The 26,851-nt window shown below is 41.9% G+C and overlaps 1 protein-coding gene across 1 annotated transcript; it reads left to right on the top strand.

The window, feature by feature from the left end:
- The first annotated feature begins 625 nt into the window (after positions 1 to 625).
- On the top strand, positions 626 to 25,438 carry dhx15 (DEAH (Asp-Glu-Ala-His) box helicase 15). The gene is made up of 15 exons (XM_061669194.1): positions 626 to 666; positions 2,196 to 2,412; positions 3,536 to 3,797; positions 4,807 to 5,000; positions 5,184 to 5,343; positions 6,387 to 6,605; positions 11,665 to 11,832; positions 14,744 to 14,830; positions 14,949 to 15,098; positions 15,170 to 15,278; positions 19,664 to 19,855; positions 21,773 to 21,895; positions 21,959 to 22,137; positions 23,987 to 24,156; positions 25,113 to 25,438. Exons 2-15 carry the CDS (start codon positions 2,288 to 2,290, stop codon positions 25,219 to 25,221), a joined length of 2,247 nt encoding a protein of 748 aa, XP_061525178.1. The 5' UTR covers positions 626 to 666; positions 2,196 to 2,287; the 3' UTR covers positions 25,222 to 25,438.
- The last annotated feature ends 1,413 nt before the right edge of the window (positions 25,439 to 26,851 follow it).

Below are 26,851 nucleotides of genomic sequence, written 5' to 3'. Positions count from 1 at the left end.
AAACTAAATTGTTTATATTTTTTTATTGAATTAAGCAGGTGCAACGATTTATTTTTATACAATATAAAATATTGTCAGAAAATATAAATATTTTTTCAATGCAAGTAATTTCTTTATATATTTCATTTATTATTTATCCTATTTTATTTCTTCAAAACACTGACCACATATTTAAGTGCAACTCATTTTATTTTTTGGTTATATTAATCAAGGAGGTGCAACTATTTCATCTTGTTGATCTGAAAATATTGTAGCCAAATGTATATTTTAAATGCAACTAATTTCATTTGTTACATTTTATTATATTATTAATTGAGCGTGTGCATCTATGTTATTGAAAAATATTGTGACCAAATATCTTAACATGCAGCCAATTACAATTATTTTGATGTTTTTTTATTTTTAGCAATGGGAGATTAGAACCACTGAAAACTAGAATGGGCTAACTCCTTTTTGTGCAGAAATTAATAGAGAAAATGCATCTTTCAGATGAATACTGGTCTAAATCAAGGTTAAGTTCCGATTTTGACATATCGAGGGAAATTCTTTATTCCACTTCGTCAGCACCTTTGCTGATTGTGCAACACTGGGCCAACTCCCATTTGCAAGATTTGCTTTGAAACATCGCAGAAAGGGAAGTTCGGAGATTGGTGGAGGACTCAGAAAGTAAGTAGTTTTTTTTTAGCTTGTGTCATTTATCATCTTTCATGAAATACTGATAAATTTGATGCATCTTTGAACTTGGAGCACGGTTGCTTTCTCTAATCCCAGTTTATTTCGTTTTTATGAAGGCAACCTAGATGATACTATCCAGGATCCCGCCTGTGAAACTGAAGATGTTGACTGTACCTCAATTGTGGATAAAAATGCAAGCAATATGATCCAAGTCCAAATATTTTTTTAAATGTATATAGAAGTTCATTTCATTAGTTCATTTTTTAAATGATTCAGTCCGAATGTTTCCCATCGTTTTATTTTTTTACTGCTAGGCTCGCACGTTTTTTTTTTTTTTTTTTTTTTCCCCCCCCTTCGTTTTTTTCTCACAATTTCATGACACCGACGAGACCAGCCGGCGGGTCACGGCGATGCACACGGGCTGGGATAAGTGTGACCGCCGTCATCGTCATCATCTGGTCAAAGGTTGAAAAGATGAGCGATGAGCTTTTCGGAGGCCGCGTTTTCCCAGCTAGGGTTAATGACTCCAGCGAGCGGCTGATTCTTTTTCTTCTTTTGTGATGGCTCCTCACCCCAGTGTTCCGGTGTCTCGGGAGATGCCTGGAGGCCCCCGCAGCTTTTGGGGCGCAGACTTGACAAGTGCAACTTTCTGCTCTGCTGCTGACAGGCCTTGTTATTACCTGCCATAATAGGGCAGTGGCGCCTGAGCGAGTGAAACAGGCAGAGCTTGTCACTCATCTTTTTAATTTTTTTTTATATACATTCGCAACAGAAGGTGAACAAAAAGCCTGGTAAACTCTCCTGCTAAATAAGTAGCATAACTGAAAATGAAAACAGAATAAAACTGATTACTCATTACTACTAACTTCAAAATACTAAATTTCAATTTAAAATATGAAATGAATTAATGAGGTAAATGACAATGTTTTTTTTAATCCTACCTGAGGACCAGTTGTCCTAAGTGTGCACTTTTGAGGACCATTTGTCCTATAAACATTTCTGCTGAGTCATGTAGTTCACTTTTTTTCTCTTCCTCTAAATGGCTAACTACTAGGTTCTCGTTAGTAACAGGCGCGTGTGCATTGAGAACTTGAGACACAACTTTAGAGCATAATCCCAACTATTTAAAATATCCATCCATCCATTTTCTGCACCGCTTATCCTCACATATTTCTATGATAAAAGAATGTTTTGACAATACAAGGAAGACACATCCACAGAATCATTAATTCATTCACAGCCAGCCTTCCCAGTTAATGGATATTTGACTTCTAAAGCCGTCAATGGCAGTGAAGGTGTTAAAATGAAGTTTATGTGGTCATCAAGAGCTATTGAGTATTTTATATACGATATACAAATCACTTTTACTCCAGTTAGTTTGTCTCACGGTGACTATTATTTAACAAGTCTATGTTTTTGTATCGTGTACATGGATTAAATGAAATTTCAAGGATGAGATGAGAAAATGTCTTCCAATACTTGAATGACCTACATATTGTTTCTCAACTGATTTTCACCAGGTTATAGGTGCCCGCCCCCTTCTTCCCCCCAGAGTGAATATTCCATTATCCTGTCAGTGTCCGTGTTGTGCTGCAGGAGTGGCGATGCAGCTATGAAGGGGGCGGTCACCGCATCAGCATCGCTCTCGTCTTCCTCCTCAAGCTTGAGCGACCCACACCTTTCAAAACATGCGACGTGCCAAGTTCACGACGGGTGTGCAAGGAGAAACATGTTGAGGTAAACACGAACCCGGCAGTCGTCGTTTTGCTATTGGGAATGTAGCGTTAGCCTAGCATACGGCAGCCCGTGAGGTTAGCCAGCAAGCAAACAGCGGTTTTGCTGTCAACTGGGCATATTTTTTTGACACAAGGTCAGCATCGCTCAATTTATTTTTGGATGTTATAACACGTAATGTTCTTCCAAAATGAGTAACTGAAAGATACACCGCCGTGTGGCAGATGTTGACAGCTAGCTATTCTCAGCATGAATAGAATAGGCTGACAGGTGTCACGTGACTTTCACTCCGGATGTTCCGCCATAAACAACAATTTCGTTGTGTTTTAATTAACTGTTATAAAATGCTACACTCATAATTTACAGCTCTCAAGAAATGATGTTCGATATAATGACAGTATGTTAGTGAGCCGTAGCCAGACATACGTGGACTCCTCACTGAGCGCGTGGGCCCTTAGTTGCAATACGACAGTGCGTCCGCCATATTGGATGGGGCAGCTCAATCAGAAATTCAACGTTCTCCAAAGTGCCCAAAGTTAATGCATCTAATTCAGTCAATGACACACGCACAGTAATATCTTTTGAAAAACAACATATGTAATTGTTAAAATGATGATTAAAAATGTTTACTGCTTTTATTTTTAGGATACCAAACCAATGTATGTATTTTTGGCTAAGAGAGCCTTGAAAGCCATATATTTTAAAATGTATTTCTGTGAGAGCCATGTAATATTTTTTTTAACACTGAATACAACTAAAAGCGTGCGTTTTTAACCAAGACCAACAAATTTAGAATATAATACGTCCCAGAATTTATTCTTTTTAATAACATTGATATACTGCAGCTAACCAATAATAAATAAAATATTTAGATAGATATATATTTAATATATCTACTATTATTAATGGCAATCTGTCGTGAAAATGTGTTATTACATTTGTGATACTATATTAGCCACTTTCTTTTTGAGTGATTGAACGTTTATTTCAAACAAGCAGTACAAAAAAAAAAAAACAACATAAATTTACCAATTGTTTTATGCTATAACTGCCTGTCTGAAAATGAATTTTAGAATTAGCTAAATAATTGTAAAGGCTTCATGTTTTATGTCTGTATCTCCTCCAGGTGTGACTGGGAGAAGGGCGGAGATCGTAATGAGCAGTCAAGGGCTGGCTGTCGAGAAACGGAGAGCGACCCGGGGCGAACGCCGCGGCGGGATCAAATCAACCCGTTCACAGAGCTGCCCCACACGCCGCGCTACTACCAGAACCTTAAGAAGCGCCGGCAGCTCCCCGTGTGGGAATACCGAGAGAACGTCACAGAAATGCTGACACGTCACCAGTCTTTTGTCATTGTAGGAGAGACCGGCTCTGGAAAGACCACACAGGTACAGAGAGAAGCGTGTGGCTCGTTCCGAAATTGGAGGATTTTTCTGTCCCTCACCTATGAAATGTCAAATAATTTCATGCACAAAAATGCAGAAATATGTACTTATTGTGTAAATTATAGTCATCCTGTTACAAAGTATAATTGTATTTGTTGCAACAGTGATCCCTAAATATTATACAAAATACCAACTTGCTCTCGTGCATCCCGAAAAATGTTTTTATTTTTTTCTCTCTTGTCCCTCCCTCTTGATGACCAACTTGCATATCATCAATAACATTTATTATTATTATTTTTTTTTTGGTATGATTTTGTTGCTGTGTCCAAAAACATTTTGTTTTATCGCAGACATATTTTAGATTGTAATAACTATGCTCTGAAGTTGTCTTTCTTAACAGAAATGACATCATCAAGCTAATTGCTCCGACCTCAGGTAGACTTAAGCGAGTCCTCTCTTCTATTTTTTTACTTTTTTTCCCGTCAGTGTGTCACTCAAACAAACACAAGCCTGTTCGCCGTATTATCAGACAAATACATAATATAACATTATTTCTGTTTTTCGATTTAGCAAAGTTTGTTCTTGCCAGTTAGCATAGCAGCTACCACGGCTCGACACAGCAAAAACTAAAAAACACAGCAAAAACAAAAAAAATACGAGTAAAATCATATTAGTATTTAAATAAAAAATAACTTTATTTAATTGTCAATGATTTATTCAGCAACATTTTTGAAATGTTATTATTTTTTTCCAGGTACCTCTGTTTAACAGGGTTTCAGCAATGACAGTCAAAATATGATGTGAAAACAAAATATCTCCCAAAAAGTGTACAATTGATGCTTGAGCTAGATGACGCAAATTCTATTATGATTTATTACCTGTTTTTCTTACAAACATGAAGAATCATAGAATAAATGGGGATTTTAAAGAATGTTCGAGTCTAAATTGTCCACCAATTCTGGAATAACCCACCCAGCATTTAGCCTTTCATTTCACTTTATTTGTCGATCAGATCCCCCAGTGGTGCGTCGAAACGGTTCGATCCACGGCGGGTCCCAATAGGGCGGTGGCCTGCACCCAGCCCAGGCGGGTGGCGGCCATGAGCGTCGCCCGGAGGGTTGCCGACGAGCTGGATGTCACGCTGGGCCAAGAGGTGGGCTACTCCATCCGCTTCGAGGACTGCACCTCTGCCAAGACGCTGCTCAAGTAAGAACAGCCAGCAAAACCTAACCCAGACCTCCTCCACTGTAGTACGGTTTTGGGGGATTTACAGTAGTTTTATATAAAACTGCACAGTTTTGGACAGATTTTATGGTATTGCAGTAGAGAATATAAATGTATTGATGTAAACCATATAAACGTAACACAAACCTATTTTTACCCGCACAGGTACTTGACAGATGGCATGTTGCTGCGGGAGGCCATGACCGACCCGCTGCTGGAGCGCTACACCGTGGTCGTGCTGGACGAGGCCCACGAACGCACGCTCGCCACGGACATCCTCATGGGCGTCCTCAAGCGGGTGCTCCGCCAAAGACCGGACCTCAAGGTACATGCAGTTCCCCTTCTCACACTGTACAGTAATCAGGGGTGATGGTGAATCTTTTCAGGGACCGAGCCTGCAGCGAGTAGCCCCCTGAAAATCTGAAAATCATTATTTACTTACTCCAAAAAAATGGTTTCTTTGCTCATCTATCTATGCTAGCTACGTATATTGACAGGCAGAGAAATTAAATGCGCAATGAATCTGTTGCCATTCATGCAACACAATAAAAGCTTTTACGCCGATTATAATTGCATTGAAAGTTTAAAACGAATTTGAAAGCCAAAAATGACTGAATAAGCAGTGATACAACAACAAGCTAATATGTGTTTTAAAGGTTGGTTCCCTCCCAAAAAAAATAAATAAATAAAAAAAAATAAATAAAAACATTGGGGAGGAAAAAAAAATTAGCAAATAGGGGGAATCTGTGGGTGAAGATTGGAAGAACGATTGGTTCAAATTTTCTTGTTGTCTCTCGTTCCTCTCTGTATCTCCTCCGGGACGCCAGATCATATTTCAGGAAAATATGTGCTTTGGTCCATAAAGGTGGAGAAACACTGGTCTAGTTTATTTGGTTCCACTTCCAACCTACATTCAACAGAGATGTCCTTGTTGTTCCATACAAAGAGGCCTAACCTAACTCAGGCATTAAAGATAATGCTCATATAGCAGATGGATAACGCCTTAGTTGTTTGTCATTGTGCAATCGGAGGTTATTGGGAATGATCCCCCTCCCTCCCACACGCCCTCCCGATCTCCTCCATCCCCGTCGGCTGCCGAATCCGGGACATTTAATTTGCCTTGATTAAGAGCAATTACGATGCCCCGCGGAGCATAAAGCCAAAATGCGGAGACGCTGGCCCTGGAAAATATTGGAGATTGAAAAGGGGGTGACGTGCTTCCCATCAGAATCCTAATGTGCTCCATTTAATTGCTCGAGAGGGAACAATGTGTATCTAACACAGGGGAACAAGGACTGCGGCGTCCCCGTGTAGGTCACCCACGCGCCACCGTCCTCAAGCCTGCCCTCAATCTTCTCTCGCTTCCAGGTTGTGGTCATGAGCGCCACGCTGGACGCCGGGAAGTTCCTGGCGTACTTTGACGGCTGCCCCCTGCTGTCCATCCCCGGCCGCACGCACCCCGTGGAGGTCTTCTACACGGCCCAACCCGAGCGGGACTACCTGGAGGCGGCCATCCGCACCGTGCTCCAGATCCACATGTGTGAAGAGGACCAAGGGGATATTTTGCTCTTCCTCACCGGGCAAGAGGTAGGACGATACTAAATGGAAAAAATACGAGTAATTTACCCCCCACCCCCACAAATGTTTATAATTGCTTATATTAATAGTTTAAACTGTAAATATACCACAAACAATAATCCCAAAACGGGTTAATATCATCCATCCATCCATCCATTTTCTGAGCCGCTTCTCCTCACTAGGGTCGCGGGCGTGCTGGAGCCTATCCCAGCCGTCATCGGGCAGGAGGCGGGGTACACCCTGAACTGGTTGCCAGCCAATCGCAGGGCACATACAAACAAACAACCATTCGCACTCACAGTCACGCCTACGGGCAATTTAGAGTCTCCAATTAATGCCTGTTTTTGGGATGTGGGAGGAAACCGGAATGCCCGGAGAAAACCCACGCAGGCACGGGGAGAACATGCAAACTCCACACAGGTGGGACCGGGGATGGAACCCGGGTCCTCAGAACTGTGAGGCTGATGCTCTAACCAGTCGGCCGCCGGGTTAATATCATATGTAAGTCATTTTACAACATTAACGTTAGAATCAAAATGGCTTACAGATTATTTGAGTTTAAAAAAAAATGCGCCGGAAGTGTGCGTGTACATGCGCATGTGGCAATGACTCTCTGTTGACAACCCCGCCCAACGTAGAATGCCTGTCTACGAGTCGAGAAGTATAACTTCGATATACTTCCTTTTAACAATTATTGCGATGTAATGCATTCCTGTTTAGACATGGATTTAGCGCCATCTTGTGGCAAACTGCAAATTGGTGAGTTTTTCCAGCAAACAGCTGGAATAAGTTCCACAGAAAACAAACTCGAACAGGTGAGAATAAAATTGCAATATCCTCAGAAAAAGCTAATTTTATGAGACTACTCTAATCGTTTTAAAAAGTTGTAATTTTCTATCTATAATATCACAATATTCCATTATAAGAATATTATGAGAGGAAAGTTGCGATATTTTAAGAAGAAAATGTTATTTCAAGTGTGGAAAAACTTTTATTTTACAAGAAAGGAAACTCCTAATATTACCAGAAATACATCAAAAGGAAAGGAAAAGGAAATAATAAATAATAATAATAATAGAAATTACGAAAAGTTGTAATATTAAAAAAAAAAATCATTGGATATTAGAAAAATGTTGTGATTTTAAGAACCGGGATTTCTGTATCCCTCAATTGTTTTCAGTTAACTATCAGGATCAAACCTTTCTCCCATCATATTCAGCGGCTGAATTAAGTATTTAACACATCACCATTTTCCTCATTAAATGTATTTCCAAAGGTGATATTGACATGAAAATTTCACCAGATGTTGGGAACAACTCAAGTAATCCATACAGACAAAGAAAGTCCAACAAATAAGATCAGAAAATAAATTGTGTGTAAAATGTGAAATGACAAAGGGGAAACGTATTGAACGCGCCAACTGGTATTTATTTAATACTTTGTACAAAAGCCTTTGTTTGCAATGACAGCTTCAAGACACCTCCTGTATGGAGAAACTAGTCACATGCATTGCTCTGGTGTAATTTTGGCCCGTTTCTCCACACAAGCAGTCTTCAAATCTTGAAGGTTCCGTTGGCTTCTTTTATGGACCTTGAGTTTCAGTTCTGTCAATAGATTTTCCATTGGATACAAGTCAGGTGATTCCATTCTAACAGCTTTATTTTTTTTCCCCTTTGCAACCAGTTGAGAGTTTCCTTGGCGGTATGTTTTGGGTCATTATCCTGCTGAAATGTCCACCCTCATTTCATTTTCATCATCCTCGTAGATGGCAGCAAAATTTTGTCAAGAACGTCTCGGGACGTTTGCCCATTCGTCCTTCCTTCAATAATGTGAAGTTTACCAGTACCATTTGGTGAAAAGCAGCCCCACACCATCATGTTCCCACCTTCCAAACTTCACTGTTGGGATGGTGTTTTTAGGGTGATGTGCATTGCCATGATGACGCCCACCAAACCAAGGAGACGAGGAGTGTCCTACCAGTCGTGCCCTCAAATGAAGTCATTTCTTTCCTCTGCACGCTGTTGTCCATTGATGTGTAATGGAGGGCAGGGTGCACTCTCGCAATGATGAATTTGGTTACACACGCACACACAAACTTGCACAGAAAAGCTCAACAAATGTCTCTTGATTGCGAGCTGAAGCCTGATAAACAAGCACTTGGGTGTTGCTTCGAAAATCTAAATGACAGAGTTCCATTTGAAAGATGTTTACATTTCTCATAAACGAAGGTTCCCGTCAAGAAATGTTCGTCCACAGTCGCGCAAATGCTGAAATTTACCAAAAACTTGGTATTGTTGTTTGCTTGAATGTCATTATCTTCGTTTCATGTTGTAATATGTTAGTTTAAAAAAAAAAAAAAAAAACATCGGAAATTGCCAGAAATTGCCCGATATTTCAGATTTTTTTTTTTTTAACATAATTATATTTGTCTAATGTTGTAATGTGTTAATGTTTAAAAAAAAAAAAAAAAAAAGCAGATTTTTACTGATTTAAAAAGGGCTATTATTAGCCTGTTACATCAGCCGGCCGATTAATCAGTCGGGCCCTTGTGTAAGTAAAATGTTTACAACCTGTTTAGAAGGTATGCTTTTTTTTAAAAGCACATATATATATGTATATCTCAAAAGTCTTTTGTATTGCACATGCGCCAACCATCTGGGATATTTGTGGGTCATGCTCTCTCCAATTTGGTTGTGTGTGTCTCCTAATTGGGTTGAAGGAGTGTAATGTTCAAAGGGTGCCACTCCAGCCCCCTCCCAGCGTATCGTCTCCTTCACCTCTTCGACCTGGCACCAACTTTGATGTGGACTAATGATCGGGAGGCAATCCGTGTCCGTGTTTTTGAAATTTGTTGTTAAAATTTTAATTTCATTTTTTTTTCCCCCTCCTCTTTTGAGTTTGAACCTGCTCGCATCACAGCTGTCGAGCAAAGATAAGTCCTAATATTGACGCTTCCCCCTCAGCTGCGAGCGGCAAAACATGCGGTTGTGGTGAGAATACAGAGAGGGTGGCCTAGTCAAGGGAAGTGTGGGTCTTCTTGGCTTGGCTCGGAAGAGCCGGTGGACACAACACAACACAACACGCGGCCCATATTCCTGCGGGACCGGCAGCCCAGCTTGCTTCCAGCGCTTTGGCAGAGAACTGTGTTTTTTTTTTTTTGTTTGTTTTTTTTTTTTTTTTTTTTTTTTTTTGGGAGGTGGTGGGTGTGGGTGGGTTTCTCTTCACGGCAGCTGGCGCGTCCCAAGGCTTGATAGGCTATTAATACGCCGGCTAATTCGACCGATCCATTCCGATTTGCTGTTTCCCCACTTGTCACCGCGTTGAGGAAGAGGCACGCTCTTTCACTTTAAACGAATACCTCGTACGGCGGCTTTCAGCTTTTAATGCATTACTTTTTGCTCCTGCTGCGTCGAATGGATTTCACTGGATTTTGCAGGCGTGCGTCACGAAGTGGCCAGTGGATAGATTTGTGGAGTGTTTTGCGACGCAATTTTGCAACATGAGATTGGATGAGATGAGATGAGGTTGGATGAGATAAAACAACCTTTATTAGTCTCACAATGAGGGAATTTGGCATCGTTTCAGTAGCAATAGTGGACACAGGAAAGGAAACAAAGAAAAAGACAAAAAAGAAACAAAATAATTTAAAAAAAAAAAAAAAAAAAGACGAAAAGAAAAAAGATGAAGGGAAAAAGGAAAAAGACAAAATGGAAACAAAAAGACAGCATGCACATAAGACAGCAGTGATTTTATTTGAGTCAGTTACATTCGAATTTAATTACATTTTATTCAATTTAAGGTGCATTTTATTTCACCACCCTGAGCGGCTGTCTGTCTGTCTATCTATCTATCTATCTAATCTATCTATCTATCTGTCTGTCTTGTATTTTCATCTATTTTTGATTTTCTATGAAATATTTTTTTTCTGACTATGCATTGGTCTTAGTTTTTAGTTTTGTTTGAGTATTTATCTTTTAAGATTTATTTATTATTATTATTTTTTTTTGCTGGCCATGCATTGCACTTATATTTGACTTTTTTTTCTTATTAGTAGGCTGGCTGGCCTTTGTGTATGTCTCTATGGCCTGCAGGTGGTGCTACAGTCAAGGCTTGTAGTCCCTTGAAGTGACCAGGCCTAAAAGTTGTCGTTGAGAGAAGTAAAAATATGTGCAGTTGTCAATGTTTGTATGTGGATGTGAGTGAAATCAGCCTGTAGACAATAAGTGCATGTGTTGCGTTGCGCTCCCACTGTCATGTTCTCTTCCCCCTGCCGCCACTCAGCAACCCCCCTTCAGTCTGGCTCCAGAACCTTGAGCCTGACTCAACTGATGTGCCGCCGCCGGTCATGCATCATCCCGTATTCCGCTTAACAATGCCGCGCTGCGGAATCATGAAGCGTGTTTGTGTCTCGCTAGCACGCCACGGTTTCCATGATTACCGCGTTTGACGACAGAGCCACGGCGAACTCACAAAAAAAAAAACACTTTTTGTCAATCGGAGACTGTCGAGACAGGAGGCGTGACCGAATAGTGTGTCAATCGTTGACGTGCTCACACGCACAGCTGCACACGCAGCAGAGTAGGGACACACTGCAGCTTCTCGCAAAAGGTGACAATTATAGTTTCTTGGCCAGATTATTTAACTCCGGTTAGCAACAAAAGTTAAAAAGATGGAATTGGGCAGCTCTCGAGACAACTCAAGGCTAAACATATACAGTATAATGGTGGTGTCCTATTTGCGGACAGCTACATGGGTGTATGAGCTTTGAAAACCACCAGTGCGCCACGTCACTGTTCTCACTGGGTCGGTGGGTCAGTTGATCACCTTTCTTATATATTCATTCGAGTGTACGTCCCAAAAAAAACATCATCCAACCGGTAACGTTTTGTGTAACGTTGCACGCTCGCGGCTGAGTGAGGTGGCCAGGCGAGCCCGACACACGAGTACCTTTAAGAGGGGCGAGTGTGAGAGAGGAGGGAGGCTACATTCAAATCTTCCTCGCAGTTTGTAAACTGCAATCTCGCCCTTCAAGCTGTGTTTGATTGCCGCTTGCCATGTCTTTTTACAGGAAATTGAGGAAGCCTGCAAGCGCATCAAGGCCGAGGTCAGCGACCTGGGGCCTGACGCCGGCGACGTTAAAGTCATCCCGCTGTACTCCACGCTGCCCCCTCTGCAGCAGCAGAGGATCTTCGAGCCGCCCCCTGCCAACAAACCCAACGGCGCCATCGGAAGGAAGGTACACGCCGACCTTTGACCGCCCCAGCTGTCAAAAATCCAAATCAAGTGATTTTTGCACTTTGTTAGGTGTGATAAATGTGTAAATTTATGTGGCGCTCAAAGTGTCTTTGAATGCACTTTTTCCACTCCCTAATTTTCTTTCTTACTAATAAATCTGGTACAGAGCATCACTACCATTGATCTGAATGTTTTCTTCACTTGGTCCCGGTAAAATAAACCAACAAACTGAACTAAACATGGGATGAAATCGCGCATCGTACCCACTGTTTGACCCTGCAGTTTTCTCGTCGTATCGTCATGAAAAGGGGAACTCAAGTAAGGAACGACTCGATGATCCAGCAATCCTGGCCACGAATTGAACGAGGAGGGAACACGTGCTCCTCATGGGCGGCCTCACGTCGCGTGAAAAATGCAGAGATGTCATCGGAGCCTCCCCGAGAGAAAGTCGTGAAAAAGAATTAAGGCTTGTCACGCTCGCTGCTGTGCATGCTAACGACTGCATTACCCAGCCCTCAATTAACATAAAGCACTCGCTCGTCATTTATTCGCCATTTGTCCAAGAGAGCCGCTGATTGGCTTGCTTTTTTTTTTTTTTTTTTTTTAAACTGTAATCTCACTTGGACAAATGTGCTACAATGAGTTTATCTGGAGTGTTCGGTCAAATGCCTTCCCTTTCTCAATGCTTCTAAACATCGGGGCTTTATTTGTCAACAAAGCACGGGTCCCGAGCGCAAAACTGTGAGCGATGGCCCGCTTTAGCTGGCCTACTCGCCCCCTCCGCAGGTAATAAACCAGAAATAACACGCAGAAATGACGCTTTAATGATATTACTGATGAAGCAAGGCCCGGATTATCCAACACGGCGCCAACAGACTGGAAGGAGCCAGCATGCGTCAGGCGTAATGGCCCTGGCCGAGATAATCCTTCAGAATCAATGCAGTCAATGAAGCTGACTATATGATGGTGAAATGGGAGAGGGTGTCATGCGCGGCAGCTGCTTCCGTCCCACAGACAACCACGGCTATCGGCGCTTTTTAATTTCACTCGGTGAAGCGCTTGGCCATCTTGTGCTCTTGGTTCCACACCAAAAGACTACTAGTGAGAGTCTTCTATACTTTAATACGTTGAGCGTACGTTAATTGAGACCCCAAATTCAAGTTTCACTTAGCAACATGAAATTTGGTGCGTGCATCTGTAGGGTTTCCAACTTTGTTTTAAGACAACCGGAAAAGTCCAGTTGTGATCGATTCAATGCCCTGAGAATGAAATGAACTGGACAAACACAAACTAAGACCTCAGTTAACAGGGAAGAACAGGGGACAAAAAAAACCAAAAAAACAGTAAGCACACCGGACAGTAAAAGCTGCTGAGAAAAACAAAGCGAGTGAATTGAGTTTGCAAATTGAAGCCTTAAAGTCAGTTTCAGGTAGCAACATGAAATTTGGTAGGCGCGTCTGTCGTGAGTAGCTACACATGCCTGAAAAGACACAGGAAGCCTGCAATTTTGGTTTTAAGTGGCTATTTTAGAGTCATTCCATGTTTGCTGGCTCCAATCAATTGAGTTTCAGTTAGCAACATGAAATTCGGTCGGCAAGTCAATCTTGAGTAAATGCAAAAAAAGTCTCAAGAAGCCAAGACTTGGGAAGTCATTTGGGTTTGAAGCGGCCATTTCTGGTCATTTTAGCCGCTTCCGCCTTCAACCACCCAGTTGTTCTCGAGATTATTTTTCAGGATTGCTACCAAATTAGAACTAAACATACTAGGCAGCTGGGCAGGCAATGTAAAATTGTGAAAGGTTTGCGTTTTCGCCATTTGGTGTGGCTGCAGCATGGTGGCGAAGTTTGAAGACTCTCCATAAAACACTAAACTCGCAGTCTCTGTAATCCTCCATGAAAGCAGACCGATTTTGTACCCATATACTGTATCCAGTCGAATACTTTTCAAAGGTTCCTCCACTTATGACTAGATTCATAGTTGCCTCATCTTGGCGGCGGTAAGTAAACACGGGTTCTTTACGCACACAGAAAGAAGCATTCTTTTTCGTTCGCCCGCCGCCCACCCGCACATTAAGTTATGACACTGGAGAGGCAGTTGCCAGTTGGAGTGGGCCATTAGTCAGCCGTCACAGTCCCGAGTGCTGTGATGAATCTAAAAGGGCCACCGTTATATAAGGAGAACTCAACCCAGCGGCGGGCGTTCGCGTGATGCTCTGTTTGTGTGGATGCTGACAGCGAGAGACCCATCGGGCGCTATGACTCATTTGACTGTCATTTCTCATAGGCAGCCTTGCTATGGGGATAATTGTAATGAAAACAGATCTGGGACCGGAACGTGATGTAGCTTCTGTCTCCCCTTCTATTTGCAAATGTTACTTTTCATTTCGTCACAGTGGTATAAAAGTGGTACCCTGACTTACAAGAGTTCCAAGTTTCTCAAGTTACGAGCAGTCGCTTGGTCGATTTTTATATATATATTTTTTGGTTTTGTTTCGTGTTCTGAGCCAAAATTTGAGTTTTATAAGCGTTCCACTGTATTCCTGTATGTGTTTGTTGTGTATAAGGTCAACAAAATCACTATTCATTCTCAAAAACTGCGAGTGCCTCCCTCAAAATTGACAGAAAGTTCAGCCCCAGTCGCTAGTTTCACAGAGCAACACAACATTTGTTATGCAAGTCTAAGCATGAGTAGAACCACCAAAAAGTCTCAAGAAAAGCCATGACTGAAAAGACACTGAAACTTTTGAGATTTTGTCCAAGTAGTACCAAATTTGAACCCGGTACACTAAACAGATGCATGACTCTAAATCGCAAGGAATTTGACTTTCGGTCTTCGCATCTCTCCATTAATTCCAGGAGCTGTGACCGTGTTGTCAGATCGTCTTTCAACCCACTGGTCTCATTTCCCCACAGGTCGTCGTGTCAACAAACATCGCGGAGACGTCTCTCACCATCGACGGCGTCGTGTTTGTAATCGATCCTGGATTTGCCAAGCAAAAGGTTGGCAGAGCTCACTATACTCTACATTATATTCCTTAGACGTTTTACCTGCCTAGACAGGACATTGGCGATGAAGTGTAGGCAATGCAGTAGTAGTGATGATTTCCTGCCTTGACAGGTGTACAATCCTCGCATAAAAGTGGAGTCGCTTCTGGTGTCAGCCATCAGCAAATCGTCGGCACAGCAGAGGATGGGCCGAGCCGGACGGACACGTCCCGGGAAATGTTTCCGCCTGTACACGAAAAAGACTTACAGGACAGAGATGCAGGTGGGAAGCGGTAAATCTGAGAAAAAGCCATCTCGAAGCTCGCTTATTGTGTCTGACCTCAACTCGCACAGGACAACACCTATCCAGAGATCCTCCGGTCCAATCTGGGCTCCACGGTGCTGCAGCTCAAGAAGTTGGGAATTGACGACTTGGTGCATTTTGACTTCATGGATCCACCAGGTAATCGTGACAGTATTCCTCATGCTTCCCAAGTCAAATCGACCAGAGTGGACCCATGTGGATCTCAGTATATAAGTTCCAGATCTATTCGCAATAATTGAAAAACAGCTTTCTTGAGAGACCATATTAAAACAAAATATAATTTTACCTTTTCTACACACTTTTAACATGTTAAAACTCATTAAAATACTGTGCACCTTTTAAAGTATTCCTTAGTAGTATTAGTAATAATATGATATGAGGAATACTTTTTGGAGTATTGCTCAGTCCTCAGACTCTTACTCACACAGTTCTCCAGATAAGAGGCCATTTTAGACTCCCAGTTGTAGTTTACTGTAAAACTGACACATAAAACAAACTGGAGTTAAACATTTACATTTGAACAGCAAATTCTTCACCCAAACCAAGTCTGCTCGCTTAATGCTAACATATAATGCGAAACATCATAGACAGGCGAACAGACATAAGCATCGATGTTACCTGAATTCTAAACCTTCAAACGACTGCTACTTTTAACACACACGGAGCAGCATCACGTACAACAAAACAGAATGAAACCTTTCATATTTAAACACCAAAATGTTTCAATCCATATAGTAAGTAGCAAATTACTTCTTCTGCTCTCATAATTATGCTGCATTTACATGCAGTCGAGTTCAGTGCTGCCCAACATGTTGCAGCACAACGTGGTGCTGCACTGAAAAGTCTAAATTTGGACTTTCCTGTATACTGTACAGTAAAAACCCATGAAAGAAATGATCTGCAAAATAGCGGGGTGCGAAAATTGAACCGCGACATATCGAGGGGTCACGGTCCTCTCATGTTTTGATTTAATATCAGACAACGCTCCCATGTTGATTGGAATCAGTGTTGTCTTAATCGATACAAACGCAGTTGCACGGCGCTCTGAAACGTTGCGGCCGTTTGATGCGCGTTGTTAAATCGGTGTCCGCCGTGCCGCTAGGGACCCGGCGAAAGACGGCAAGATCAAATGATCCCGGCAGATAACAAACGCTGCATATTTGGCGATTTTCTGAGCGGTTGCAGTTTTGATGAGCAGTTTGACTAGCGAGCACGTGGCGGTTGCTGTGAATCACGCTGGAATTAGGCCAAACAGATTCCCCGCGAGTGTGTGTGTTACTACATCTTCCCGAGGGCACCCCCCCCCCACCCCCCACCTCCTCACCATAATATAGTTTTCATCTCACCGCTGAGATTAAACCCATCTCTCCCCCCGTCCAGCGTGGCAAGCGCCATTTTACGAACGAAATTGGTTACATCAATAGCGGCGCTATCACCTCGGCTGTTGCCTCCTCCTTTATATTCCTCCGCTGACTGACCTCCACCATCACCCCCACATTCCTCACAAAATGGAAGCGTCAACATATCGGATCTGCAGAGCGGGAGCAGGTGAAGTGGGGAAGAAGGATCACTTTTTATTCCTTTGATCCACTGGTGGCATTGACGCTGCAACCTAACAAGCTCCTGGAAGCCCTCGCACGCTTTGAGTCCTGGACACACTCTTTATAATATCTAGACGCTTCCGATCGATTTTTATGCGCCTGCCTCCTAGTAAATGGGATGACCAGGCATGTGTCTCCAGAGGCAGAGTGCTATGATATGAAGACTTAACAGCGTGTTTTGTTTGTCTGTTCCTGCCACTGTTTTGTTTTATTTTAAATTTTATTTTTTGGGGGGGGGGGGGGGTACTCGCTGGTGGTGTCCCGCTAATTAGCCCCAAATGCCAATGGCTTATCGGGCGATGGTTTCATTTGCCTCGTGACGTTTTCAAAAGAAGTTCCTTTCAGCCGCAACAGGGTTTAATGTACCCGTAGCCTTTCAGACTATGGCTTTGGCCCTCGGTGGGTATAGTGGATTCCTGCGTGTACAAGTGCGCACTACTCTTACTACAACCCCAATTCCAATGAAGTTGGGGTGTTGTGTTAAACATAAATAAAAACAGAATACAGTGATTTGCAAATCATGTTCAACCTATATTTAATTTAATACACTACAAAGACAAGATATTTAATGTTCAAACTGATCAACTTTATTGTTTTTAGCAAATAATCATTAACTTAGAATTTTATGGCTGCAACACGTTCCAAGAAAGCTGGGACAGGGTCATGTTTACCACTGTGTTACATCACCTTTTCTTTTAACAACATTCAATAAACGTTTGTTGAAGCTTTGTAGGTGGAATTCTTTCCCATTCTTGCTTGATGTGCAGCTTCAGCTGTTCAACAGTCCGAGGTCTCTGTTGTCGTATTTTACGCTTCATAATGCGCCACACATTTTCAATGGGAGACAGGTCTGGACTGCAGGCAGGCCAGTCTCGTACCCACACGCTTTCACTACAAAGCCACGCTGTTGTAACACGTGCAGAATGTGGTTTGGCATTGTCTTGCAGAAATAAGATGGGGTGTCCATGAAAAATACATTGCTTGGATGGCAGCATATGTTTCTCCAAAACCTGTATGTAGCTTTCAGCATTAATCGTGCCTTCACAGATGTGTAAGTTACCCATGCCATTGGCACTAACACAGCCCCATACCATCACAGATGCTGGCTTTGCGTCCATAACAGTCGGGATGGTTCTTTTCCTCTTTGGCCCGGAGGACACTATGTCCACAATTTCCAAAACAATTTTAAATGTGGACTCGTCAGACCACAGAACACTTTTCCACTTTGCATCGGTCCATCTTAGATGAGCTCGGGCCCAGAGAAGCCGGTGGCGTTTCTGGGTGTTTACTGACATTGGTTTTCTGAAGTGTTGCTGAGCCCATGTGGTGATATCCTTTCCACATTCATGGCACCCAACTGTTCCCAATTAGCCTGTTCACCTGTGGGATGTTCCAAACAGGTGTTTGATGAGCATTCCTCAACTTTCTCATTCTTTTTTGCCACCTGTCCCAGCTTTTTTGGAACGTGTTGCAGCCATAAAATTCTAAGTTAATGATTATTTGCTAAAAACAATAAAGTTGATCAGTTTGAACATTAAATATCTTGTCTTTGTAGTGTATTCAATTAAATATAGGTTGAACATGATTTGTAAATCATTGTATTATGTTCTTATTTATGTTTGTATTATATTTTATATTATTATTATATTTTTTCACCATTTATACAAAACCCCACCGCTGTTTTTGAAATAGCAATTTAGTGAGAGGAAACTGAGAGGAGTCTCAATACTTGTATCTAGAGGAAATTCAAATTGATGCAAATCACCTACTTAGGGGCCTCAAGTTGCCTGAAAACTCACCATTCTAGCAGTTCATATGTACTCTGAATGTAGTTTAAGGGTCCTCATAAAAAAAAACTAAAAAAAAACTCATTCCGTCAAGTGAGAAAACGTTACCAGTTTGACCGATCAACGTGGAATTTGGTGGGCATGTCTATCATTACAAGACTCCTGAAAAAACTCTTAAGGATAAATGCTCCTTTGAGCATTTTGATTTAAAGCAGCCATTTTACGCAAATTCGAGGCCACGAGTGTTGACCTGAATATATATTCTACATCCCTACAGTAACCGTTAAATTAGGATTAAATCTTGAAAGCGTTCCAACTTCCTGGCATTTTGAGTGCTAATGTTATGGCAAGTGAGCGTACATACACACAAAATCTCTCTACTTGTTTCACAGTGAGAAAATTCCACAGCTGACACGAATGACAAAGAATAAAAAGTCATAGGGATGTTGTTTTGAAGTACAGAACTCAAATTGATCCAGGAAGTCGACTTTTTTTTCATGGTAGAGTTTTAACTTTCATTCGTGGATGTGTTGATGAACTGTTTTAACTGACACTGGTTTAAAATGATAAAATCCCAAAATGTTTGTACTTTGAGAAACGTTCTTAAACTGTTGGACTATTTGCTCACGCAGTTATTCACGAAGTTGTGAACCTCGCCCTATCCTTGCTTGTGAACAACTGAGCCTTTCGGGGATGCTCCTTTTATACCCAATCATGACTGTTTCCTATTAACGTGTTCCCCTCTGGAATGTTCCAAACAAGTGTTTTTTTTTTTTTTTTTTGGAGAATTCCTCATCTTTCCCAGTCTTTTGTTGTCCCTGTCCCAGCTTTTTTGGAACGTGTTACAGGCATCAAATGCAAAATGAAAGAATATTTGCCCAAACGCAATAATGTTCATCAGTTTGAACATTGAAAATCTTGTTTTTGTAGTGTGTTCAATTGAATGCAGGTTGAAAATGATTTACAAATCATTGTATTCTGTTTTTATTTACTTATTTTACGCAACATCCCAACTTCATTGGAATTGGGGTTTGTACAGCTGAACTGTACTTGGGCAGGGTTTCTTTCACCTACCAATAGAGGGATCCCGCACGCCACACTTTGATGATTCAAAACGCTGCTGATTTATCGGCAGTCCCCGAGACCCTGATGCGAGCCCTGGAACTGCTTAACCACCTTGGGGCGCTGGACGACGACGGCGACCTGACGGATTTGGGCACAGTGATGGCAGAGTTCCCGCTGGATCCCCAGCTAGCCAAGATGGTCGTCGCTAGCTGCGATTTGGGTTGCTCGGACGAGGCGCTCTCCATCACCGCCATGTTGTCAGGTAGGACCTTTCTAACTTTGTGTTTTCAAGCCTGCTTTGAATAAGAGTTAGACTACTCTGTGACTGGAAGAGTCACTGAAATGCATACACGTGGATGTCCTAGGAAATAAAAAGTTGAATCCTGAAATTGCACCCGAAAGCCTGATATCCCAAACCTTTTGTGAGTTGGGTATGTGCACAGGTAAAAGCCAAAGTGAGCTTTTTTTTCCCCCCCCCCAAAAAGTGGAGTCGCTGCAACGGCGCTGGTGTGGTCCAACTGTAATTGCACTTTGGGCTTGCCAAAGCAGAATGCTGCTCGTTCAAATGAATTTTATGCCTTTGAAGCAAGTGTGAGAGAGAAGCAGAACGGATTGAAACGTTGGATGTGGCGTGTGCGCCGCAGCTGTTTCCGAATGGCCACTTTCTGCTGAGTTGGCTGGTGCTCGACATAAACGCCGCGTTTTGCTTGTTCCGTCAAGGATGTGTAAGAGTGCTTCCCATGTTCCTTTGACACTCCTAAAATTTGTGATCAGGAGCCGATGGGCCGGGTCAGGAATTGGTCGCCAGCCAATCACAAGGCACATATCGACAAAGAACCATTCACACTCACATTCACACCTACGGACAATTTCAGTGAACCTTATGTTCGTTTTTATCTGTGATTTCATGTTTATTTATGTGTTACTCGTCAACGTACGACCCTTCGGCTGTTGCTTGTTTACTTTCAAACTTAGCTTGTAGCAAACGCGAGGTTGTTTGCTTTCAAACTCAGCTTGTAGCAAACGCGAGTGACATCATGCATGCTGGCAGCCTCATCCTGCTCAAAGGCGACTTCAGTCTTGCTCCTCTCTCATCTACTCACGGCTTCAGCAACAACAGGGGATAAACCTGCACCTCCTGCATAACAAGGGCCAATGTGAAGGAAGCTATTGTATATTTTGGTTAGAGAAGATGATTTAGTTTGGTTATTTATTTATTTACTTATTAGTGTTATTATTTCATATTTGGTGTGCAGCGCTCCGGCTGTTGTGAAAGCGCTATATACTGGAGATAAAGTTGAGTTTTTGGTATGTGGGAGGAAGCCAGAGTACCTAGAGAAAACCCACCTAACATGCAAAACACACCAATAATTTTGAGCCCCCAACTTCAGAACTGTAAGGCGGATGTGCTAACCGCTCGTTCACCATGTCCCCATGAAATAATATTAGGGCTGCAGCTATTGATGATTTTAATAATGTCAATTTTTTTTCGATTAATCGATGAATCAGACGAAACACTTTTTAAAAACAGCCCATTATTTCCAATTGACGATACAGAAATTTCACAAACAAATTGATTAAGATTCAGTTCCTGGTTTGTTCCGTAACATCCGTCAGAAAATTATCAAAAATGGTGATCGTTGTTCATTGTTTTCCAAAGTAAAAGCAGCTTTTTTTCAAATGTCTTATTTTGATTCGACACAAAGATAATCATTCTGCTTTCATGGAGGACTACAGAAATAAGAGAATATTTACTTTTGAGAGGCTGAAATTCCGGCACTTTCAAGTTAAACAATGGCTCTAAATGATGAATTATTATCAAAATAGTTGAGTCGATTAATCGATTAATTGTCGCACTTTCTTTCATAAAATACATTTTAAAAGTAGTGCACAGTATATGTGAAATTGTTTATTTTACTTTGGTATTTAAATATTTGCAATGAAGTATTTGTTGAGATAAATGAATGCATAATGAATAAATACAATTTAATTAACCAATTTTAGGAACAAACTCAAATGGTATATGATTGCAACTATTATGACAGGACTCCTGCTAATGTACCGTAAATACCCGGTGGGCCGTATTCAGAACGCAATGGGCTGTACGTGGCCCTCGGGCCATACTTTGCCTAGCCCTGTGTTAACATCTCCCTTGGGGGCCCATACCAACCTTGTTTAGTCCCGCAGTGCTTCATCCGACCCCGTGAGGCCAAAATGGCGGCCGACAACGCCAAGATGCGCCTGGCCCACCGGGACGGAGACCACCTGACTCTTCTCAACGTCTACGTCGCCTTCAAACAAAGTAAGCAAGCGCACGTGCGACGTCGCCTCATCCCCATTTCTAACTGTCCGCCTTCCCGCACAGACCAGCGGTCCTCACGGTGGTGCTACGACAACTTCGTCAGCTACTCCTCACTGATGGCGGCGGACGGCGTGCGCTGGCAGCTGTGCCGGATCATGGAGCGCGTCGGTTTGCCCCGGCGGAGTTGCGAAGGGGACGATGCAGACGTCTGCCGGATGCTGCTCACCGGTTTCTTCATGCAGGTCGGGCTCCTTGCCACCACACAACACTTTCAGCTTCACATGCAGAGGTAGCAAAAGTACTCACACCCTACACTTCAGTAGAAGTACAAATACCTGTGCAAAGAATATTCTCTGGGAAAAGTAGAAGTACTCGTTTTCCTCCTTTACGTGATTCAAAGTAAAAAAAATACAACAAAACAAAAAAGAGTACAGACTGAAATGTACTTAAAGAGGGAGGTTTCAATTTTCAGTAATTTGGGGCGCACTATCGGGCACAAACCGACCATCTCGTGCTGCTGACCTGTTTTTTTTTTTCGGGTGCAAAGCCCAATTACAGTTGGGACGTTGTGGAAAATGTTAATAAAAACAATACAATGATTTTGACCTTTTCAACCTACATACTATTAAATACACTACAAAGACAAGATAGTTAATGTTCAAACTGATGAACGTTACTGTTTTTCTTTTTTGCTCATGCAGTTGTTTACAAAGTGGTAAACCCATTCCTTGCTTGTGAACAACTAATTCTTTCGGGGATGCTCCTTTTATACCCAATCGTCATGCTCACCTGTTTCCAATTACCGTAATTTCTCGTGTGTAATGATTATAGATTATACATGGGTGCCATGTATAATCTGCACCCCGAAAGTTGACCTGAAAATTCTGGAAAACCGTTCTCCCTATGTATAATGCATTTTTACAATGCATGATTTTGCTTCCACCCATATGATCAAAACATGAAGTATTATCTGTATTTTGTTCGTTTCCCCCCCCCCCAAAAGAATTATTCTGAAGTTAAGCACTTTATTTGAACACGTAATCCTTTTTTATTTACTTGCTCTTATTTTGAAATTCACAACCATACTTTTATTTAGTAAATTACAAAATACACAGATGTGCTCATATGTTTGATTACCCAGGCAGAATTTGTAAGATGGGTACAATACTTTAAAGAAAACTTGAAGGGCCATGCTAAACACATTTAATTTTATTTTAATGGGATTCAAATTAAACGGTCAAGCATTTCAGAAAAAGCATTGTCATTAAACAAAACATCACCATAAAGAAATTAATGATGGTTGTTGTTCAGTCAGTCATATTTACAAAAACAATATTTCACAAATTCTGCCATGGTATGTAAACTTATGAGCACAACTTTACATATATGCAGTCATATGTACTCCTGTCATATTGGAATGGAAGTGTAGGCTACACCTTTTCCACAACCTCTCGTTGGCGGTGCCATATTAGAATGAAAGTTTACACCTTTCTCATAACCACTAGGTGGTGGTGGTATTTTGGAATGAAAGTGTACACCTTTTTCATAACCTCTAGATGGTGGCATACATTTATAAAATGTGAAAGTGTTTTTCCATTTCCCCCTATACCTATGTATAATGCGAACTATTGACTTTTGACAATTTTGGGGGGAAAGAAATGTACATTATACACGAGAAATTACGGTAACCTGTTCACCTCTGACCCCACCTCTGTTTTTTGAGCAGTCTGTACTTTCCCAGTTTTTGTTGGAACATGTTGCAGGCATCAAATTCTAATTGAGAGACTATTTGGAAAAGAAGAACTGACGTTCATCAAGTTGAACATTATATAGCTTGTGTTTGTTGTGTCTTCAGTTGAACATAGGTTGAAAAGGATTTGCAAATCATAGCGTTCTCTTTTTATTTACATTTTAGACAACATCCCAACTTCATTGAAATTGGGGTTTGTATGTTATTTACAGTAACATCTAACTGCTGAGTTGCTGTTCAGCATGAAGTTCTGTGAGTCAGCTGTCCATTGTCGGTGAATAATGGCAAGGAATTCCCCAGTTGACGTTCCTCCAATGTCGCTCTGGTCTCAATTTGGGCAGGTTGCTCACCTGGAGCGCAGCGGCCACTATTTGACAGTGAAGGACAAGCAGGTGGTCCAGCTGCACCCGTCCACCTCGCTGGGCCGCAAGCCCGAGTGGGTCCTCTACAGCGAGTATGTGCTCACCGCCAAGAACTACATCCGCACGTGCACCCACATCCACCCTGAGTGGTGAGTATTTGCATAGAGTTTCAGGCAGTGATTCCCAACCTTTGTGGAGATGATCAAATTTCCCTCAATTGGTCCAACCATTATTATTTTTTTACTACAAATAATATATATTTGCTCATCTATCAATGCCAGCGTTGTTTAGTGACAGAATTTACTATTAAACTGTTTATCGAGCTTTATAGGCTAGAGCGGCTCCAATTACCAACAGACAGACAAATTCCTTGTGTGTTTTTTTGGACATACTTTGAAAATAAAGATGATTCTGATTGAGGGGTGGAACGTCTTGGGGAAATATTCCAGGGAAAGTTAAGCTGTTGAATTTGGGAAATAATATGCATGTCATGACGTAAACATGTTTTGTCATAAGACATCCTTGCAAAATGAAAAAGCTTGTCATTTCAGTAGAGTTATTTGTTGGTAGTACTGTTGAAGAATCAGTTCTTTCATTGAAGTAAAACCTGAATTTTAAGTTAAATATTACTCGTCCGCACGACCAAACCCAGTGAATATTTCATAAAATTACACCCCCACATCCAAAAATATAATCAAAGTTCCGTTCTAAATGCAAATAAAACTGCATTTTCCTTCTAGCATCTGCATTTTTGCTAAACCCTTTCAGGGTTAAGGATTATGTTGAATTATATTTTTCCTCAACTGTATTTAGGTTCCCTATAAAGAGTCGTCCTTCAATTCCTGGTTCATTCTTGTTAATTCCCACGCATTCCCCTTGATTCCCATTCCAACTTTAAAAATCCGTGGAATTTGCAACCCAAAGTGTATCCACCTGTTGTCATTCATACAACAGAATTCAACTAACCGTGCGATTGTTCTAATGTTAACTACACGTCTTGGCTCAGTAAAGGTTCGGAAACACTGTTTTAGGGTATTTGGTCATGACCGAGTAGCTTCCTCGCTTATCAAAAAGTTTGGGGACTAATGGTGACGCTCTTTTCAAGGCTGCTGGAAATCGCCCCGCGCTACTACGAGATGAGCAACTTCCCCCAGTGCGAAGCCAAGAGACAGTTGCAGCGCGTCAACGGCAAGCTCTCGTCCGAGCAGTTCTGAACAGAAATGCGGCTCTGTTTGTTTGGAGGCGAATCTGGACCATTTCAAAAGCGCCACAATATATTGTTCGTCTTTGTGTGATCATCCAGTCAAATTCCTTTTATCCGTGATAGTTCCCACGTACGGGAGTTTGGACTGTCATGCATCCGACTTTCGTGTTCTTTTAAGAGCGGGGCTGTTGTCGAATGTACTCCTGCTACATGTAATAAAAGTGAATTTTGAACATGAAAGCGCCCCAAGTGTCGGTATTTCAATCAAACACGGGCCTTTTAACTCGGAAGATGTCACTTGAGGTAAGCATGCCTGCTAGTGGCAACAACAGGAAGAAGACACCTGATTTCATGTCCTGCTTGATTGGCGGGAACAACAAGCCGAGTTCCAGGGTAAACCATAATCGCAACACTCGTCACACCCATGGTCCTGGCAATTTAGTCCGCACAAAACATGATTGGTACCCAGAATTCATTGCGGTGATATTTTAAACTGCAGTACTGTAGTTGTAGAAAATCAAACTAAGAGTGGCTCTTTACTTACATTTGTTCCTGTCGATATTGCTAACCGCAATATAGCAGGGATGACTGTATAATCCGTGATTCTGATAGTGGTGTACGTGGGCTCGCCAAAATGATAGCCCAAGCAAAGTTCAGTTGTATTTAACTTTAAAATTCAATAGTTTTTTTTTTTTTTTGTTAGGTGGTACTTTGTGTCAAAATGTTGACAGCCACTGTAATCTATGAATTATTATGTGCAGTTGTTCGGTGGGTACCTGTGTAAGGATGTTAAGGAGCCTTTCGGCATGGTAACCGAGGAGGTTGGCATGTTATTTTTTTTTGTAAAAAAAAAAAATTGGGTGGCGCTTTGCTGGAAACAAAGTGAAAAAGGCTGCCGGGCAGAGTCATCCCTCTCCAAAGTGAAGCCAATAGAAAGGCCATTAGTCGGCGCTGATCTGGAAATTATATGGAATTGATCCTGAGGTAAGAACACTTTTTCAGGCTCGATACTTCCCATTGATTCCGGCTGCTATAATTATAAATGAAAATCGTTACGGAGCCAAGTTGTGTTTTAAACTGAGTCTCACACACACACACACACACACACACACACACACACACATGCATACAGAACCGATTTCCTCTCCTTGTATTGGAAAGAGATTTGGCGTTGATGTTTGCGGCTTCAACTCCTTGACCAGCCACTTCATTAGGTACACCTGTCCCCAACTGATGACAACCAACACACAGGAAATCCTCATCAGCGTATGCCCCAAACCCTTTTGAATGCGCACCAAATTAAAAGCCAATTTGCGCCATCTAGTGGCAAGAGATGAATTGCAGAATGAGCTTGCGATACACCGCAGCTTGAGTTATGCCCCTTTTAGCCGTTTATTGAATAGGACAAACAGTCAAACACAAATGCGAACTGAATGCACTCGCAAGGAGCTGCTGCAGGCCACGACTCACACCCAGACTAACCGGGCAACCTGCGGCCAGAACCTGACGTCACTCACTAGACCCCACCCCTTAAAGGCACACAACAGTTGTTGTGACTGACAGGCGTTTTTTTTTTTTTTTTTTGTCGAGGTGCGGTTGTAGCTAAGGTTTGTGTGACCACCGTGACTCTTAAGTCTCCA

The sequence above is a fragment of the Phycodurus eques genome, chromosome 23 (genome assembly GCF_024500275.1).
Source record: "Phycodurus eques isolate BA_2022a chromosome 23, UOR_Pequ_1.1, whole genome shotgun sequence".
Lineage (NCBI taxonomy): Eukaryota > Metazoa > Chordata > Actinopteri > Syngnathiformes > Syngnathidae > Phycodurus > Phycodurus eques.
This window is presented reverse-complemented; position numbering and strand designations above follow the sequence as displayed.

Coding starts and splice junctions, on each gene's coding strand:
- dhx15 (XM_061669194.1), top strand. CDS start 2,288: ATGAAGGGGGCGGTCACCGCATCAGCATCGCTCTCGTCTTCCTCCTCA. Junction 14,831..14,948: donor CTGGATTTGCCAAGCAAAAG/GTTGGCAGAGCT, acceptor CTGCCTTGACAG/GTGTACAATCCTCGCATAAA. Junction 15,279..19,663: donor TGACTTCATGGATCCACCAG/GTAATCGTGACA, acceptor ATTTATCGGCAG/TCCCCGAGACCCTGATGCGA.